The sequence below is a fragment of the Erpetoichthys calabaricus genome, chromosome 1, assembly GCF_900747795.2.
Source record: "Erpetoichthys calabaricus chromosome 1, fErpCal1.3, whole genome shotgun sequence".
In the NCBI taxonomy this organism is placed as follows: domain Eukaryota; kingdom Metazoa; phylum Chordata; class Cladistia; order Polypteriformes; family Polypteridae; genus Erpetoichthys; species Erpetoichthys calabaricus.
Window position 1 is genome coordinate 88501428 of NC_041394.2, and position 21872 is coordinate 88523299.

Consider the following 21872-nt stretch of genomic DNA (forward strand, 5'->3'; position numbering starts at 1 on the left):
CGCAACAAATTACACAATTTTTTTTTTTTGTATTAACATCTGGAGGAAACGATTAAATAAGAATGTCCTCACACTACGCAAGAGAAATACAAGCTGTACCAAGTGACAGTGCAGAGTGCAGTTCTACTTGGAAAGCATAGAGCATTCAAAGCCCGAGATAAAACTACACAAAAAGGACAAGAAAAAGCCCACTTTGTGCAAGTGACCCGACAAGATATGAGCCGTTTTCCTCTTGTGCCACACTGCCACCCTTACAACATTAGTTAAACTGTTTTATATTTAGTTAGCAGACATGTGTGAAGCATGAGATCAGCTCAGTACCTTTGTCACTGCTAGATACTCACTTTTACAAGTCTGAAATTAACAGTACATAACTGCATTAAAGCAACTAGCAAGTGAAAAAGAACACCATGTAATACACCACCAAACTCCAGGAGCTACAGCACTTTTATCAAAACCATTTCCTGTCTAAATTTGGTACTTGATGTCATATACTCTCATTCTTAGTGATGGTTTTCACTAAAGCTTTTAAGAAATTGCTGGTAAACAACATAAAGGCAAAGACCATGTGATTAAATGTGGTTGATGTTTCTGATCTTGTTTCCTTTTGGTATGCTTGACCAACATATTTTGTACTACTAAAGCATGCAATTGATCTAAATAAAAAATCTCTCACAATTTAAGACCAGTTTTCTAACTCCTGGTCCTTGGGGACATCTGTCCAAAATGGTTAAGAGGTCCTAGTAAATCACTCTTCTGTAGATCTGAAGCACTAGTGAGATTCATATTTAAGTTCGTAATCATGCTCAATCAATTGCATTATGGCCATTAAAGCCTCCTCTTAAAGTCTACAGCATTTTTAAATGACTTAAAGTTGTTACATTAACTATATTAGAAATACTTTACAATAGACATTAAACCCTTAATAGCTGGCATTCCATTAACAGAGAGGGTTACTGCTGTAATTATGAATAACAAATCTTTGAAACAGAAGATTCAGGGTGACCTCTCTGACATTTTGGACAGGCACTGTACATGACCTGGGCTAAGAAAGAGGTGTGAAAGAACATAGGAGTTGCTAATTAAAGGTCAGTCTGCCCTTTAAGCAGAGATGTTTGACAGTCATTCGTTGTCCTTTGACCTTAAAAGCCAAAGCCATGCATTTCTGACCAGGCTACAAATGTTGCCTCATCAAGACTGTATCATTAAACCCATTCAGATGTAGACGTTGTGCTGCATTAATGTATGGGGAGTTATAAAAAGTGTTCTGTTCTGTCAAATTCTGGCAGAGGGTTATTGCTTAATCAACTATAGGGTCAAATTATTGATGAAAATATGTCAGATAAAAAGATACCAGCAATCATTTTAAAATTGGGTACTGGAGCAGATACGGAACACACAAAATTCACTAGAAGCCTTCCAGGCCTATGGGGAACAGAGTCCAACTGCGACTTTACTACATAGTTTTTAATAATAGGTTGAATGGTGTGAAGACACATGCTGAAGCAATATGTTTGGACTGCTTATCTGCTTTGGATATCATTCAAGCCTACCCTCTTACAGAACAGCTTATCTAGATTTGAACTTAGTGGAATGTGTAGCTGACAATTTTAACAGACAGTACCCAGTTAAAGAAAAGTGAACATAAATGGCTGCCTGTCTGACAGGCTGTTGTTGTCAGTTAGGGCTCCATGGGTGTGTGTCTGTTTACTTGTATTCAATTTTGCATATGAATAGATGGCAAAGTAAATAAGACAATAAATACATTTTACAATTTGAAGATGACAGCATGACTTAATGAGAATGAAATGTATTTTGGTCCAGTTGAGGATGATTTTCTAATCTGGTGTGACTAGACATGTCTATGGCTTGATGATACAGAAAATAAAGACATGATTGTCTCTTTTCAGATAGCACTTAACTATTTAGAATTGCATTCTTTGTCACCTAATAAGAGACTTACAATCCCAATAAATAAAAAGTACTGGAACCTCGGTTCACAAACGTCTCGGTACACGTACAAATTGGTTTATGACCAAAAAGTTCACCAAACTTTTGCCTCGGGTCACGACCACACACTCGGTATACGAACAAGCCAGTTTCCCTTTCGGTTTGTACATATTCAGTCTCTCCCTGTGCGATTCCTGTGCAGCGAGCAAGAGAGAGAGAGCGAGAGAGCAAGACACACACGCATGCACACACACACACACACACACACACACACACACACACACACACACACACACACACAGGCAGCGCGAGAGAGACAGACGCACACACAAAGGCAGCGCGAGAGAGAGAGCTGGACGCATAAGGTAGGAAAGCAGTTAAAGAATGCACTGGGCTTGATTTTGTTTTCATTTCTGTTTACAGCGATCGGTTCGTAGCGTACATTGTTGCAATGTTACTTTTCTTGGTGGTTTATTAAATTACGGATTTTTCAAATGTTCATTTTTTTCCCTGTGCTTAAAACTCATTAAAAAAAAGTGTTTTTAGCCAGCGGTTAGTAGCGCTATAGAGCGAACTATTGCAGTGGTAGTTTACTCTGTTGTTCAAGGTTTTCTCAGTGTTATTCAATGTTTTTACATTTAGTTTACTATTACGCTGTGCATTCTCTGGTTTATATAACTATATTTGTGCTTAAAAACTTAAAAAATATATATATTTACAGTGCATCCGGAAAGTATTCACAGCACATCGCTTTTTCCATATTTTGTTATGTTACAGCCTTATTCCAAAATGAATTAAATTCATTTTTTTCCTCAGAATTCTAGACACAACACCACATAATAACAACGTGAAAAAAGTTTACTTGAGATTTTTGCAAATTTATTAAAAATAAAAAAATTGAGAAAGCACATGTACATAAGTATTCACAGCCTTTGCCATGAAGCTCAGAATTGAGCTCAGGTGCATCCTGTTTCCCCTGATCATCCTTGAGATGTTTCTGCAGCTTAATTGGAGTCCACCTGTGGTAAATTCAGTTGATTGGACATGATTTGGAAAGGCACACACCTGTCTATATAAGGTCCCACAGTTGACAGTTCATGTCAGAGCACAAACCAAGCATGAAGTCAAAGGAATTGTCTGTAGACCTCCGAGACAGGATTGTCTCGAGGCACAAATCTAGGGAAGGTTACAGAAAAATTTCTGCTGCTTTGAAGGTCCCAATGAGCACAGTGGCCTCCATCATCCGTAAGTGGAAGAAGTTCGAAACCACCAGGACTCTTCCTAGAGCTGGCCGGCCATCTAAACTGAGGTGATTGGGGGAGAAGGGCCTTAGTCAGGGAGGTGACCAAGAACCCGATTATCACTCTGTCAGAGCTCCAGAGGTCCTCTGTGGAGAGAGGAGAACCTTCCAGAAGGACAACCATCTCTGTAGCAATCCACCAATCAGGCCTGTATGGCAGAGTGGCCAGACGGAAGCCACTCCTTAGTAAAAGGCACATGGCAGCCCGCCTGGAGTTTGCCAAAAGGCACCTGAAGGACTCTCAGACCATGAGAAAGAAAATTCTCTGGTCTGATGAGACAAAGATTGAACTCTTTGGTGTGAATGCCAGGCATCACGTTTGGAGGAAACCAGGCACCGCTCATCACCAGGCCAATACCATCCCTACAGTGAAGCATGGTGGTGGCAGCATCATGCTGTGGGGATGTTTTTCAGCAGCAGGAACTGGGAGACTAGTCAGGATAAAGGGAAAGATGACTGCAGCAATGTACAGAGACATCCTGGATGAAAACCTGCTCCAGAGCGCTTGACCTCAGACTGGGGCGACGGTTCATCTTTCAGCAGGACAACGACCCTAAGCACACAGCCAAGATATCAAAGGAGTGGCTTCAGGACAACTCTGTGAATGTCCTTGAGTGGCCCAGCCAGAGCCCAGACTTGAATCCGATTGAACATCTCTGGAGAGATCTTAAAATGGCTGTACACCGACGCTTCCCATCCAACCTGATGGAGCTTGAGAGGTGCTGCAAAGAGGAATGGGCGAAACTGGCCAAGGATAGGTGTGCCAAGCTTGTAGCATCATATTAGGGTTAGGGTTAGGGTCAAAAAGACTTGAGGCTGTAATTGCTGCCAAAGGTGCATCGACAAAGTATTGAGCAAAGGCTGTGAATACTTATGTACATGTGATTTCTCAGTTTTTTTATTTTTAATATATTTGCAAAAACCTCAACTAAACTTTTGTCATGTTGTCATTATGGGGTGTTGTGTGTAGAATTCTGAAGAAAAAAATGAATTTAATCCATTTTGGAATAAGGCTGTAACATAACAAAATGTGGAAAAAGTGATGCGCTGTGAATACTTTCCGGATGCACTGTACATACAGTTCGTATGGTCTGGAACGGATTAATTGTATTTACATACAATCCTATGGGGGAAATTGCTTCAGTTCACGACCAAATCGGTTTACGACCAGAGTTTTGGAACAAATTATGGTCGTGAACCGAGGTTCCACTGTAATATGATCTAATAATCCTTAATTCCTTTAATAAGATTTTGCCCCAGATCTAAGCCTGTGAACCTCTACTGATCATCAATAGATTTTTGTTTTATTTTTACTTAGAGCAGCTGAATGTTATGTCACATGAATGCATACTTTCTACTATGTGGTATTTATTTTTTATGAGGTATGCCTGAATAATGAGCTAATGCTGTGGGACTTCCATGTTTATTCTAGTAAACCTGCTGGCAAACCATTTTTATAGTTTATTGACAAAAATGTTTTTGTGACATTCAAACCTCATCCTCCTATTTTAAAGGGTACATATTTTTTCTCCCTTTTTAAACCAATTTTCTGTTTGAGTGTCATCTTTTGTTGTGTGAATTGCTGTTCTGTTATTGGTGTTTGCCAATGAACTGGATAGTTATGAACTCATTGATTTCGGTGTAAGATAGCTTTTCATATGTCAGATAGTTCTCCAGAAATCGGCACAGCAGTACTCACTTTATTTGTAAAAGCTCTACTATACATTATACAAGCATTATGTGTGACATTTGGCTTTGTATTACATGTAGGAGACATTGATCATTTTCATTTATTTAATTTTTTTCTTTAATAATAAATAGCAAATGGAAAAAACTCAACTGTAAAAAGTTTTGACTATCTTAAATTATATTTTCAATCAAGGTCTTGAATTATCATACCTACAAATTAGTCAACCTTTCATAAGGTTATTTGATGTATATTCTGACCCTACACCAATATTGTTCTGACTATGAGGTTATAATGATTGCATATAGCGGCCCAAAAACATTCTGTCACAGTATATTAAGTGGAACATGACCGACATATGTCAGCCACATGCATCATTCTAACTCAGTAAATGATGACTATCTGAAGTGACAGTTATCTTTTGTACCTGTCATGAAACATGAGCATATTGTAGATGTCCTTGAACATATCTGGCTGTTTGGGGCTGAAGAATCCACTGCCAATCTGGTCGATGACTTGCTTTAATTCTGGGATGCGGTCATAGTAATCCTTAGCATTGTATCTGCAAAATGAGTAAAAACAATACATTTCAGAACTAGGGGAAAAATTGGCTAATTAAATACGCATATATCTGTTTAATAACTCCTTTACATTTATGCAATTACAAAAGCTGGCTTGAAGTGATAAATCCACTACAACCAGACATGCCGTAAAAGGTTAAGATGACTGAATAAAAGTATAAATTAAGTATGAGAAGCTCAGCATGTAAAGCATGAAGAAATACAGTGAAACAGAAAAGTAACATCTTTATTCAATTTTCCTAATTTTATACAACTTTCTATATTGTCCTTACCATTTTTACCTTGATTTCTAACTATTTAAACCCCAGCATTACAACCTCAAAGTAACCTTTCGTTTGTCCATGTAAACAATAATGTGGATCACATATCTAATTCTATAAGAGGTTTAACAGAAAGAAATCCCCTGTGCTAACTCCGCAAGATAAACAATCCACTGAATTAGATACAGTACTCATGCTTTGCTTAGAATACATTAACATGTTCTTCCCCCTTAACATTTATATCATTTTTGACAGTTACTTTTCAGAATGTTACCAGACTAACACTCAGATGTTGTTACTTTTTCCTGATTACTTCTTAGGATTACAGGATTATTTTCACTATAACTTAAATGCATCACCTTTTTTCAATGCAGTTATCCAAAGGACAGATTCCACTTCATACACATTCAGTGCAGCTAATTAACAAGGTGGTTTTTCTCTTACTGTCATTGGTCAGGTCTACTTAAAAATTAAAATTAAAAAACAGACAAGAATGCATTTCTATTCTAAATCAAAATCTCCACTCTTTTTCAGGTGCTATGTGTTTGACATATAATCACATTCTATCACAGTACGCTCAGGTCCATAGGTATTTGGACAGTGACACAATTTTCATAATTTTGCTTCTGTATGCCACCACAATGAATATGAAATAAAGCAATCATTATGTGCTTGAAGTATAGACTTTCAGCTTTAATTCAAGGGTTTTAGCAAAAATCTTTTATTAGCTGTTTAGGAAAGACAGACATTTTTATTTTCAGGGCTCAACAGTATTTGGGCAAACTTAACATAATCATAAATATACCAATCATTTTCAATATTCGGTTGAAAATCCTTTACAGTCAATGACTACCTGAAGTCTGGAATGCATGGCCATTTCCTAGTGCTGGGTTTCCACCCTACTGATTCTTTGCCAGGCCTTTACAGCAGCTGTCTTCAGGTGCTGCTTGTTCGTTAGAGTTTCTGCCATCAGTTTTGTCTTCAGCAAGTGATACGCATGTTCAGTTGGGTTGAGATCAGTTGATTGACTTGGCCATTGAAGAATATTCCACTTCTTTGCATTTGCTTTCGCAGTATGTTTTTGCTCATTGTCCATCTGTACTATAAAGCGTCGTCCTGTCAGTTCTGCAGCATTTGTCTGAATCTGAGCTGATAGCATAACCCTGTACACTTCACAATTTATCCAGCAACTTCTTCAAACAGTCATATCATCAGTAAACATCAATGACCCACTTCCATTGCCAGTCATGTATGCCCATGCCATAACATTGCCTCCACCAAGTTTCACAGATGATGTGGTATTCATTGGATCATGAGCTATTTCTTCTCTTCTCCATACTCTTCTCTTTCCAACAGTCTGGTATATATTGATCTTGGTTTCTTTTATCCAAAGAAAACTGTTCCAGAACTGGACAGGCTTTAAAAAAATGTTTTTTGGCAAAGTCTAATCTGCCCTTCCTATGCTTGAGATTTACTGTGGTTTGCACCTCATGGTAAACCATCTGTCTTTACTTTCATGAAATCTTCTCTTGATTGTAGACTTAGGCAACGATAGGTCTACCTCCTTTAGAGTGTTCTTGGTTTGGCTAAGTGTTGTGAAGGGGTTCTTCTTCATCAAGGATAGAATTCTGCAATCATCTAGCACAGCTGTCTTCTTTGGTTTTCCAAACCTTCTGGTGTTACTGTGTTCACCAGTGTGTTCCTTCTGTTTAAGGATGTACCAAATGGTTGATTTGACCACTCCTGGTGTTTCTGTTATCTCTCTGAAGGGTTTGTTTTGTGTTCTCAGCCTAATGATGGCCTGTTTTTACTTGCATGAACAGCTCTTTGGACCTCACATTGAGAGTTCACAGTGACCACAGTTCACAGTTCCTCAAGACTTCTTACCTGCTTAATACTTAATGAAATAATGAGGGAACTGCTCCCACCCAGCTATGGAACAGCTTGTCAGTCATATGTCCATATGGGGCTATGGACCTATCTGTATAGGATGTGGAATCACATAATTATTAATATGCAATAACTAGCTGTGCTACCCATCTAAAATGGGTTTGAATTCTAAATAATCAATGTAGACCTCAGCATTAACATTTGTACTGCACCATGAAATGTCTGTTGTATGTTATTTGGTATCAGATTTGTAAAAGCAGTGCTAGTTAGTGCTTGTGATGCACCATCTATTGAAGTGTCAAACGCAATGCATTTTATTACTAAAAATGTTTGAGATGTGCCATCTTTTGGAATGACAGAGACATACCAATCGGGTGGACGCACAGACACTTGTGCTTTTTATTTAGGTGGGTAGAAATATTGAAAAATCTGTGAACCCTAATGCGGGTTTACCTAAATGCTGATATAAATAAATAGATAGATAGATAGATAGATAGATAGATAGATAGATAGATAGATAGATAGATAGATAGATAGATAGATAGATAGATAGATAGATAGATAGATAGATAGATAGATAGATAGATAGATAGATAGATAGATAGATAGATAGATAGATAGATAGATACTTTATTAATCCCAATGGGAAATTCACATTCTTCAGCAGCAGCATACTGATAAATCAAGATGGTTAGTTTATTTATATTTTGTTGTTCTTCTGGTTGTAATTATTTGAGATACCACTTCCATCTTCCTAAAAAGGTGTCACCTAAAGTTGACATAGTTGCTAGCCTGGCACTGGGAGGACATTATTTTTCACTTTGAAAAATATTTGCTACTGATGGTCGCTCAGAGACCAGGCTGTATATTTTATGCTTCTCAGAGATTGTGTACCACAGGGTCAGTATGCACTCTTTTTTTACCAGTGCATATCGTACATAACCTACAGATGTCAGCTGGGGCTACTAGAAAAGTGCAGATCATAAAAAAAATCCATCCCATAAAGATGAAATACACTTGAAAACAGATATGTCCTGGTAAGCTGCAGAAATAAAAAATAGGCTGTATACAATGGAAAGTGGAGGTCAAGCCACATACTCTAAATACAAAAGAAAAAATGTTCAGGAAATAGGATCATGTTTTCTTTCCTGGCAGCTGACATAGAAAATCAAGTCACTTTAGTCAAGACAATATTAAATGGAGGTCTATTGACATGGTTCCTCTGCTCTACAGTCCTCCGTTAACTGATGAGCGCCAGTGCCAGTGTCAATTTACTTCACAAGTCCTAAAAATAACCTAACATGAGAGTGACCCCATGAGTGCAGAAGGACCCCTATAATACATTGTCTGACAGTAAACAACCAAGCTCTAGCATCCTTAGTCTTTAAAAAAGGGTGACTAACAGCATTTGATATAAACTGAAGATGAAAGAGATCAGGATGGTGTAATCCAAGTGTATACATTTCTGGAGAAACTGAAGTAGTACCAAAGTTTAAAAACTTTCACATTAAAAGATTTTATCATGATGCTGAAAAGACAACTACTTTCCGTCTCTAGACCTGACAGTATCTGTGACCAAATGGGGGCATCCCAGAACCCCAGACACAAGTACTTGAAGGTAATCAAGGGTTCAAATCAAATGAAATTTTATTACAATACTTTTGCAGGTTCATTCTCCAAAATAAATACTCACAAGCATGATTCAATAGCAATTTTCCTCTACTCCTTCAGGGCAAGTCTCGACCTATTCTTCCCGACTCCAACTCGCCTGGATGAGGTTGAGTGGCTTCTTTTATGCCAGACCTGGGAGTACTTCTAGTACCACATGGTCACAACCTGGAAGCACTTCCAGGTCAGGTGGAATCTCCTTAAAATGTGTGAGTCCTTTGCCCATAGCTCCCTCTAGCGGCACACACATACTCCAACAGGGCTGTTCATTGGGACTATAATTCCCAAGGTGTCCAGCAGGTGGACAAATGGGAGCTCTACCCAAGGGATGCTGCCACCTGGCGTTCTGAGGGACTACATGGCCCCAAGAGACCAACCAAACCTGCTGGGACACTAGTCCATCCTGTCCGGGTAAGGGACCACCCTCCCTCCTGGTAGGGATACCAGTCCATCCATCTTGGCACCTTCAAACTAATTAAAATCAAATGTTTAATGCAGAACTGCTACTATAAAACACGTATGGTTCATAAATTGATTCTAAATTATACAAGCATGTTGCTCTGTTGTCTCCAATATATGATGTCCAAAGTTTAAACTAAAGCAGGTCATTTTGGAAACATGCTTTTAGTTTTATGAACTTCATATAAGGGCAGAGAGAGTTATAAGATCAGTACAAGAGCGAAGAAAAAGAAAGTAGAAGAAAAGAAATGAGAAGGGGGAATAAAATGAAAAATAAGAGAGGAGGTATGAGAAGAGAGGAATCAAGAATGCTCAGAGTTATTGCTGACACCAGAAATGAGCCACTTGGAAATGTCTAGCAGTACCAAGTTGTATGGTGTGCATTGCCTCACTTTATTTTGCATTTGTTTATCCATCCATCCATTTTCCAACCCGCTATATCCTAACTACAGGGTCACTAAGTCTCTCATTAGGTCTTTCCTTTATTTTTTTGTAATAAAGTTCATACACCACATTCACTATACAGCCATCTTATATAACATGGCTGCCACGATATCTCAGATCACACCTACCATCCACAAAATGGATAAACAAAATGCTGGCTACCATAAAAGAACAAAAGCAAAATGGTGTCATCTTGCAAAATGACACTCATGATAAACATCCATCCATCCATTATCCAACCCACTATATCCTAACTACAGGGTCACAGGGGTCCGCTGGAGCCAATCCCAGCCAACACAGGGCGCAAGGCAGGAAACAAACCCCGGGCAGGGCGCCAGCGCATCGCAGGGCACACACACACACACACACACACTAGGGACAATTTAGGATCGCCAATGCACCTAACCTGCATGTCTTTGGACTGTGGGAGGAAACCGGAGTACCCGGAGGAAACCCACGCAGACACGGGGAGAACATGAAAACTCCACGCAGGGAGGACCCGGGAAGCAAACTCGGGTCTCCTAACTGCGAGGCAGCAGCGCTACCCACTGCGCCACCATGCCGTCCCTCTATTATTCTATTTGAATAATGCTTAAAAGACCTACTAAGCCTCCTTTCCTGCCTGAAAGTTTACTGTATTTTACCATTCAGAGCTAGGAATCAATTTCCTTTTTCAGCAAGGTCAATCAAGGGAGTGGAAGAGAGAACAGAAAGGCAACAGTGACAGTCATACCTAGATGAAGGAGTTACTAACAGCAAAGGCAAGGACTGTAGTCCTGATTGAAAGTGAATTGTAAATGTGAACTGAATATTCCCAAAGGTGAGTAAGTGTAAGAATAGGCAAACTAAAGTATTGACAGAGAATTAAACATTATACCATACATCCACATTAAAATGAATCTGCACATCTGAAAAGGGATTTAATGTTTTAAGGCAAGATATCTCCCAACATTTTTCCATGATAAAACAAGCAGTCACTGAATGCATCCTCACTTTCTTCATAACTATCTGGTGTGGCAAGGCATCCAACTTAATCAAAAAATAAACTGAAATATGTCAGATAAAAGGATTACAGGCCTGAAACTGTACTCTTGTTAAGGATCTGCATACATCATGGGTCAAAAAACATGCTAGAAAAATAAATCAAAGACCACCCAAAGGAAAACCATTTCTTTCAGTTATTATAGCCACAGAAATGTTACCGCTCACTGAAAAAAAGAGCCAATCAGCACATAAATAGTTTCTTTCTTACTACAGTCACTCTGGCTAAACATAGTCTCTGATTCACCTCATTTACTTACTGATCTCCAAACACCTACACCCAATCTAAACTATGTATACTTTATGAAGACTTACCATATATTCCTGAGAATGAGTGTAACACTGCATTGTAAATGTTTAATATATTTTATTTTGTGCAACTTATTCATTGCTGCTCTATATAATGTTATAAGGGCGTCCTATACTTATATTGTACTGTTAACTGTATTTACCTTTGTTACCTCTGTGGATATAACATCAAGACAAATTCCTAGAAACAATATTGCCTCACAATAAAGTTCAAACTCAATAATTGTGAGAATTCAATTCTGGTTTTATGAAATACTTTTCAACCCCTTATTCCCTAAGGGGTTTTTGGCATTCTTCTGTTTCTTGTGGCTGCTCCTATTAGGGATCGCCACAGCGGAACTTTTTTTTCCATATCTTCTGTCCTCTGCATTTTGCTCTGTTACACCCACCACATCCATATCCTCTCTCACCACATCCATAAACCTCTTAGGCCTTCCTCTTTTCCTCTTGTCTGGCAGCTCTATCCCTAACATCCTTCTCCCCATATACCCAGCATCTCTCCTCTGCACATGTCCAAACCACTGCAATCAGTCACCTCTCTAGCTTTGTCTCCAAACCATACAACCTGAGCTGACCCCTCTAATGTACTCATTCCTTTTCCTGTCCATCCTTGTCATACCCACTGCAAATCTTAACATGTTTAACTCTGCCACCTCCAGTTTCATCTCCTGTCTTTTTGTCAATGCCACCGTTTCCAGCCCATATGACATGGCTAGTCTCACTATCATCTTGTAGACCATCCATTTCACTCTTGCTGGTACCCATCTGTCACAAATCACTCCTGACAGTCTTCTCCACCCACTCCATCTCTCCTGCATTCTCTTCAGCACTCCCCATTACTCTGTACTATTTATCCTAAGTATTTAAACTCATCCACTCTTGTCAACTCTACTCCCTGCATCCTCACCATTCCTCTGACCTTCCTCTCATTCACACACATGTATTCTTTCATGGTCCTACAGATCTTCATTCTGCTCCTCTCTAGAGCATATCTCCACCTCTCCAGGGTCTCCTCAACCCGTTCCCTGCTCTTGTTACAGATCACAATATCATCCACAAACATCCTTATCCATGGGGATTTCTGTCTAATCTCCTCTCTCAACCTGTCCATCACCACTGCAAATAAGAAAGGGCTCAGAGCCAATCCCTGATGTAATCCCACCTCCACGTTAAACGTATCTGTCACTCCTACTACAGACCTCACCACTGTCTCACTTCCTTCGTACATATCCTGTACCACTCTTACATACTTCTCTGCCACTCCTGACTTCCTCATATAATATCACAACTCCTCCCTAGGCACCCTGTCATATGCTTTCTCCAGGTCCACAAAGACACAATGCAGCTCCTTTTGGCCTTCTCTATACTTCTCCATCAACATCCTCAGAGCAAACATCACATCTGTAGTGCTCTTTTCTGGCATTAATTCATATGGTTGCTTCCTAATCATCAACTCCCTTCTTAACCCATTTTCCACTACTCTTTCCCATAACTTCATACTGTGGCTGATTGATTGTATCCCTTTGTAGTTACTACAGTTCTGTACATCATTCTTATTCTTATACAATTGTACCAGTACACTTCTCCACTCCTAATGGCTCGTTTATACTTCATGGCTGCCACGCGTTCCCAGCGTTCATTTGATGCGTCCTCTGAGCAGGTCCTCAGAAATTAACGTGACGCATGTGTGAGTTGCAGTACCAGTAAATAGTCGCTGGTATTGTCCCAAAAGTCGGAACGTGACGTCAGAGTCTCTCTTTACTATCTACATGTGACAGAAAGCCTCTATGAGGATCCTACGGGATCGATGTGCATGCTTCGATGTTTGATGAATGGTTCGATGTGGTGAAGCAAAATGCCGACATACAGATGCATTTGTGGTGCTTTTATATTCAAGCGTCGCATATTCCCGATTGTAATGACACAATACATTTTAAAAATCTTACATACCATCTTTTGTGCCGTCTTTTTTTTTTTTTTTTTTGCAACTTCACAACAGCAACATAATTTACAGCACTGTATTTGAGCCACTGAGAAAAAAATTAAGGACAAGGTGAAAATGTGTATTTTGTGATTATAGTGGAAATTTCTGCTTTAATCTTGAAATGTCCACTTTAACCTCGTAGTTTACTTTATCATTACAGCAGGCCATCATAAACGTCATCCCAGTTTTTAATCGCTACGGCAAGCAGCAATAGATCACCACACAGAACACATTAAATGTATGATATTCCAGTTCTCTCCAAATTTAGAATCTTTAGATTTATACTTGATATCACTTTCATGATGAAATGCATTAAAGTATGTATGTTACATTTTACAGATAAATTGTTAATTTCGTTTAAATAATGACTACTGTTAATAATTACACACATGGGGGTGACATGGTGCCAGAGCGGTAGCACTGTTGTCTCGCAGGGAGTCACGTCGCTGATATTCCCTGCTTGGATTCCACAATGTGCTCCAGTTTTGTTCCAAAGATATGGAGATTTGGGGATTTGGTCCAACTAAATTGACTCCAGTGTATGTGTGTGCTTGTATTCACCTTGCAATGAGCTGAGGCTCCGTCCAGGGATTGTTTCTGCCTTGTGCCCAATGCTTGCTGGAATGGACACATCCCTGGATTGATGGATTTAATCATTAAACATCCTTTTCAGAAATATTGCAGTAAGGTGTTTTTGGAATTTAATGTGTGTTCCAGGCAATTCACAACACAGCGAAGCTGAACCTGTTCTTGCTGTGATAATATCTCGCACTGCCACCTGCTGGATTTCTCCAGATTTATGTAAAATACGCACGCAAGTATAAACAGTAAAATGCTTGCATAATAGGAGCGTCCGCTGCAGCATGCGTCGCGTGAAGTATAAACCCGGCCTAAGGGATCTTCTCACTTTGCAAGATTGAATTAAACAATCTGGTTAACTCCATTGCCATCTCTCCTAAACACCTCCGTGCTTCTGAACCAACAACCTTCCCATTCTTCATCCTCTTCATAGCTGTCCTTACTTCCTCCTTGCTAATCCATTGCACTTCCTGGTTCACTATCTCCACATCATCCAATCTTTTCTCTCTCTTCAGTCATCAACCTCCCAAAGTGCTCTTTCCATGTGCTCAATGCACACTCCTCGTTTGTGAGTATGTTTCCATCATTATCCTTTGTCAACCTAACCTGCTGCTCACCTTTCCAAGTTCAGTATCTCTGTCTAGCAAATGAGTAATGGCCCTTTTCTCCCTCCTTAGTGTCCAACCTCTCATACAACTCATCATACCTCTTATCTTTGGCCTTCACCACCTCTCCCTTCACCTTATGCCTTTTCTCCTTGTACTCCAGTCTACTTTGTTCATCTCTCTGACTTACCCACTTCTATTACTTTGCCAACATCTTCTGTATACTCTCCTGTACTTTCCCACTCCACCACCAGATTTCTTTGTCCTCCTTTCTCTGTCCAGATGACACACCAAGCACCCTTTTTGCTGTCTCCCTTACTATTTATGCTGTAGTTGCCCAGCTATCTGGTAACTCATCTCTCCCACCCAGTGCCTGTCTTACCTTCTCCCTGAACTTCATCTTACAGTTTTCCTTTTTCAACTTCCATCATTTGATCCTTGGCTCTTCCCTCATTCTCCTCCTCTTCTTGCTCTCCAACATCATCTTGCAGACCACCACTCTATGCTGCCTAACTACACTTTCTCCTGCCACCAATTTGCAGTATCCAATCTCCTTCAGACTGACCCTTCTGCACAGGATATCATCCACCTGTGCGCATCTTCCTCCACTCTTGTATGTCACCCTGCGTTCCTCCCTCTTCTTAAAATACATATTCACCACAGCATTGTCAATACTTTTTGCAAAATCCACTACCATCTGACTTTCTGCATTTCTTTCCTTGGCATCATACCCACCCATCATCTCCTCATCTCTCTGTTCCCTTCACGAACATTTTCATTGAAATCCACTGCAATCACCCATCTCTCTCCCTTGGATACAGTCTCCACCACTTCATCCAGTTCACTCCAGAAATATTCTTTCTCATACATCACACACACATCTTACGGGACACACACACTAATTTCATTCATCATCACACCTTCTATTTTCAGCTTCATAACCAACACTCTTTTCTCCAAAACATTTTTGACATACTGTTCCTTCAGGATAACACCTACAGTACCTCATTTCTCCTCCTATCCACCCCATGGTAGAACAATTTGAACCCGTCCCTGATACAGTTGGCCTTACTCCCCCTTCCTGGTCTCTTGCACACACAATATATCAACCTTCCTTTTCTCCATCATAACAGCTAACTCACTCCCTTTACCACTCATACTGCCAACACTTGAAGTTCCTACCCTCACCTCCACTCTCCTAACCTTCCTTCTATCCTCCTGCCTCCAGACATGCCTTCCCCTCTTCTTCTCCTTCAACCAACAGTAGCCTAATTCCCCCCAAGCACTCTGTTGGCTAACAATTCTGGTGGTATCCATTATTAACTGGGGCTCAACCAATCCGTTATGGAAATCTGTACTGTTGTCTGCATATGTTTCTGACTATGCAATAAAGGAGCTGCAAATGGCTGAAGAGTAGTGAGGATAACATCCTACATTTTTGAAGGAATGTTTTAAAAATGAACAACCTTTGTTTCACACCAATATCAACTAAGGCATTTTAGAAATGTCTCTCTAAAAAGATTGATTTTACAGTACATAACCATGGCATTTTATGATGCTTAGTCCTGGAATCAATTTTCATTTGCACCCCAATCTGTCAGCTATCATTGCTTCAAGTTTATATTCCACATCACCCATCACATTGCAAATTTATAAAAAATTTGATCGATAAGGGTAGGACTGGGGTGATACAAGCGGCAGCACTGCACAATACAAGCACATTTAATAGAAAAAATGGTCCCCCATCAAAGTTCACATAATGTAATTCAGTGACATTCTATCGAGGGGTTGGTCCCTATTTAAAACTGCGAGCAGTGCAACACAATACAAGTACATTCAATCAAAGAGCAGCGCCCGTGAAACTTCGAGCAGTTAAGTTGCTGGTATTTTAAGTTGAAACAGAAAACTAACATAGGGAGAATGTGTAGCAGATAGCCTCTGGGCATGCTAATTGAACACAAGTTGCTTGAATTGTAAAATTGCACGCCACAATGCTTCAAAGTTATACAATTAGCAACACTTATAAACCAAGTATAGCATTGATCCCTTCTGCAAACGCATCGTTCTTTAAAAAGTCAAAACTGTGATCAAAATCTGATTCGAGGTCTTCATATTCTGTATCACTAGCATTCTGTGACTTTTCCGGGACTACTTCAATCATATGTTTTCTTTTTTGAAGAAGAAATTTCCCTAATAAAAACTTTAAGTCTTATTGCAGGTCAACCAAACAATCCCAATCCACTCTGACAGAAGCTTGTGTTTAACAGTGTGTAAGAATGTGCTGTTGAACATGCAATATATTTCCTTCCTTTTACACACAGCTTTAACATGCAATATAAATGACCAATCATAGACCAGTATACATCATTGGAATGCTCTGAACCTCAGCTATCCAATGCTAATAAGCCTTTTATTGTATGTAGCTTAATGTAGGTGGGATCACAGATAAAAGCAGGTTCACTCAGCTGTGATGTACTCTTCGCCTTGGCATATGCATGTGTAAATCGCATATTTTACTAGTCAAAAAGAGCAGATAACACAGACACATGATTTATTTGAAAGAAAACATCCTTGGGTATATAAAAATACCATTATTGCTTTTGATTTACTTGTGGGCTTATTGAAATATACACAAAAAAAGTTTGAAATACGGCAGTGTCTTGCCAGCGGGACACCACATGCATAAGAGGCTACGAGGTAATCTTTACAAAACAGCATTGATGCTATATTCATGTTGTAAAACCTTAAAGAATGTTTCCTTATGGCTAGCTGTTTACTGGGTGCTTTATGAATTGCATAATCTGGTCAAAGAAATTAAATAAAAATCATTTACAAATTTGTTTTTACTTTTTTTGAATTACACATTTTGAAACTAATCAGCTGCTGTGTTTGTATTTTATAAACAGTGATTTAGTCAAGTAACTCTGGGTTTTGGGCTTCTGTATTGAAAGCAGTAAGTGTTTTTTTATTATTAACTTGTGTCTAGTGTAATGTGTTTTGCATTGTGCTAGGTTTTTCTTTCTAACTTGATTCTAGTTCATATTTCTATGCTTACTATAGCAATGAATCTGTAAATTTTGTTGCTTTACAAATTCTACTTCTCTCATACTTATCACTCTACTGGAAGATGTGGAGGGGTGAATATGCTGGTCTCCAAGTAATGGTCATTTACACCACTGGGTACTGTATGCCAGTGTTTCTCAACCACTGGGTCGTGGGCTGTCACTTATGGGTCGTGAGTTGCTATTGTTTATAATGGCAGTGGATTGTGCTTAATGTCCCCCTGATCTTCAGAAGAAAAAGGGTTGCAAAGACACTTACATTGGGAAAAAGTGGGTTGTAACACCCAAAAGGTTTAGAAACACTTCTATATGTTACATTACACATATCTGCATACACTGACTCTTAATAACCAGCAGCTTCTCGTAACTTTTCTAAAACATTATTTTCTAATGGTTAACAGTGTAACATAGTTAGTTCCTGAACAACAGTCTTCTGCAACACGGTATTTATTTCCAAACAGGCTTTGGACATCTGTAAGGCTGATGATTTTTTTTTCCACAACTGCCTTCTTCCTCCATATTGCCGTGAATATCTCAGTTCAACTTAACCGTACCCACAGTGTTTTTGCTGAACTAAGAGGATGGATATCACATGCCAGACTAGAAAGTCTTATACCTCCCCACTTTTCCTTATCTTTTGAACCCTCAGTCCAATTCTTATACTGTTTTCCTGGTATTTTATACATAGCTTGAGCCCACCAACTTACACCTGTGGGGAAACCAGTTCCCTCTCTAGGTGTTGCTAGGATGTCAATTGCACAGCCACGGATATCCATGGACATCCAACATTCTTTATCTCCTCTCTCTACCACTGACATTTCCAACCTTCTTTCTAGATGCCCTGCTACCTCTTCACTTAACCCCATTACCTCACATGTAGTCCAGGCTCTCCCCACCTCACTCATTTCTACAATTACACACATCGTCAACACCTCATTCGGCACAGGCACTTTTCCTACATTGTTCATACAGAGCCTAACAACTCATTTCCTCAAGAAACCAACTCTCAGCCAATTCCAAGTAAGTAATTACAGACCAAATCTCTTTGTTTCTTCCACACCTCTTGAGCCTAATCAGTCAGGTTTCAAGAAGGGCCATTCCACCGAAATGGCCCTACTTACCATTGTCAACATGTTATGGCAAGCTAGAGCTATCAATATGTCATCTGTCCTCATTCTGTTACATCTTTCATCTGCCTTCAACACCATGAACCACCAAAACCTCTTTGCCATCCTCTCTGACACTGGCATCACTTGGACTGCCCTCAGGTAGTTTAAGTCCTACCTCTTAGGCAGATCCTACATTGTGTCCTGGCATGGAGAGATGCTAAAGTTGCACCAGACAAGCATGGAGGTGCATGTTTTTTCTTATTAGTGCCCTGCCAATGATATGCAGCTATACCTATCATACTGTTCAGAGGATCACATTGTATCAGCTAGAATATTGGCATGTTTCACTGATATTGGCAAAGATGGACCTTCTCGTTATCCCAGCTTGTGCATCTTTTTAGCACACAATCTCTATTCAACTTGGCTCATTATCAGTAACACCCGCCAAGTTGATATGCAACCATGGGGTGGTGATTGATGACCAACTCCCCTTCAGGGACCATGTTGCTCCGGTGTCTTGGTCTTGTAAATTCACTTTATGCAATATCTGCAAGATCAGACTATATCTGACAGAGTATAGAGCACAACTGCTGGTCCAGGCTTTGGTCTTGTCATGTCTGGACTACTACAACTCTCTGCTAGCAGGAGTGCTGACATGTGTCACCAAACAGCTGCAGATGATTCAAAATGCAGTGACACATCTGGTGCTCAAGCTGCCAAGGCTGGCATATTTCACTCCATGTTTCAGTTTACTACATTGGCTTCCTGTAGCAGCATGTAAAAAGTTCATATTCTTGATGTGTGCCTACAGAGGAGTCAGTGGGTCAACAACTATATATATGTTCCTTCTTGACCACTCAGGTCTACTGATGAATAGTGTCTGGCGATGCCACCTCTGAGTGGCATCAAATCTCAATCCAGACTCTTTTCTTGTGTAGCTCCCATCTGGTAGAATGAACTGCCCACTTTCACTGGAAATTCAGATTCCCTCAATGTTTTTAAGAAGTATTTAAAGACTCTCTTGTTTGGTGAATTTCTGTCTAACTGATATTACCGGTTAGGTTTTGCAACCTAGGAATTGTAACTCGCCTGTGTTTTATTCCAAGCTTTTCACTTGTGACGATTAATTTTGTTCCCTTGTTCTGTAACACTTGTTCCCAGACAGTACTCCAAACTGATGTTTTCTTGATTATGTTGACCTCTTTTTTAGGTTGCTTTGGATAAAAGCATCTGGTAATTAAATACGTTTTAAATGTAAATGTAAAATTGAAAACTCATGAGGAAAGAGGTCGGTATTGAATGGTTATGTGATCACTAAAAATTTCATCAAATGCAAAAATGAATAGCAAAGTAAATAAATACTGTTAACAAGTTTTTCACTCACCCTCTGCATTCTAATTCATCCACATCCTCCACTCTCATGCCAAAGATGAATAGGTTTTGCTCCCCAGCCTCTTCTGCCATCTCTACATTAGCACCGTCCATGGTACCGATGGTTAGAGAACCATTCAGCATAAACTTCATGTTGCCAGTGCCAGATGCCTCAGTGCCAGCAGTAGATATTTGCTCAGAGAGATCTGCAGCTGGGACCACTAAGGCAAAAACAAATATAACAATGTTATTTCCAGGACTTGCCCTGGATAACTGAAAGGTTTGTTGTTATGTTTAAAGATACGGCGTTTTCTTCTTTTTAGAGCTTGTGTACAGCTGAAGCAGATAACGTTTTAAAAGAAAAAAACAGTTATAAATGTATTTCATTTAGACTGTATGCTAGGATATAAACTGACTCATGTCTAAAGTGACCTTTAACTGCAAACATGTTTTTTTACCTTTGATTATAATATTGGTTCAACAGAAATTAAAATGCATAATGAATAGAAGAAACAGTTATATTCTTTACATCTACAATAAAATCTCTCTGTACACCAAATTAAAATTGATTAAACCAGTACATTATTTGAATGAATTAAATTGAAGAATTTATACCACTATCACTGCGGTGGGTTGGCACCCTGCCCAGGATTGGTTCCTGCCTTGTGCACTGTGTTGGCTGGGATTGGCTCCAGCAGACCCCCGTGACCCTGTGTTCGGATTCAGCGGGTTGGAAAATGGATGGATGGATGCCACTATCAGATCATTATTGTTACAAGTACAGAGAACAGTGAAATTCTTACTTGCTTGAGCTATTCAACAAGCTACTATCATTTTCTACCTTAAATTCTTTGTAACAAGCTATATAAATAATAAAAAGAGGCTCATATAATAGCTTATTTTATTTGTAGGGCACTCTGATGCACAAGGGGTTATAGCTTTCTTTGTCTTTAAGGCCCTAAACGCTGTACAGACTGCAGCAGTAGCACTTATCTACACATGGCCATGAAAAAGGCAGCACAGTGCAGTGTGACACAGTGCTTACGGTGATGGATCACGGTCCGTGTCTTAGTCATCATCATCATCATCACTCCTTCACATTATGACCCTGAGCAAATCTTCTAACCTACCTGTGCCTGATTATAGCAACATCTAACAGTACCATTGTGATGTATAATCATTTTAAGAGAAACCTCTGAGATAATCAATCAAAAGGCAGGCTAAGTACATAGTAAAAAATAATGTGAAAATTAAAAAAGCGAAACTGTACCCCACATTTGTGATTTAAACGGTATAGACGTGCACGGGTGCATCAGCCTCCAAGCTTTCCATAACAATTACAAGAAAAGTCTGTACAATGTTTCTTGTACAAATATGTTCACCCTGTTCTTCTTCTGTGTTTCATAAAACTGCAAGTTATAGGATAGACTGCAGCATTTAAGACAGCTAAACCTGGAATTTCTGCACACATGGACATTTTTCAGTTGATAATTAAGCAGTTAATTTGGGATGAAAATATGAATATCAAAAACAGTTATGGAGCAGGTTTCAAAACTTTTGTCTTTTAGCACAA

The 21872-nt window shown here is 39.4% G+C and overlaps 1 protein-coding gene across 1 annotated transcript in view; it reads right to left on the minus strand.

The window, feature by feature from the left end:
* Nucleotides 1-21872, minus strand: part of LOC114652825 (glycogen phosphorylase, muscle form) — a 93612-nt gene that overhangs the window by 7701 nt on the left and 64039 nt on the right. The window contains exons 17-18 of the mRNA XM_051919819.1: nucleotides 20313-20520; nucleotides 5365-5499 (exon numbers count right to left, since the gene is read on the minus strand). Of these exons, the coding sequence (XP_051775779.1) occupies nucleotides 5365-5499; nucleotides 20313-20520 (343 nt within the window). The remainder of the gene's footprint in view (nucleotides 1-5364; nucleotides 5500-20312; nucleotides 20521-21872) is intronic.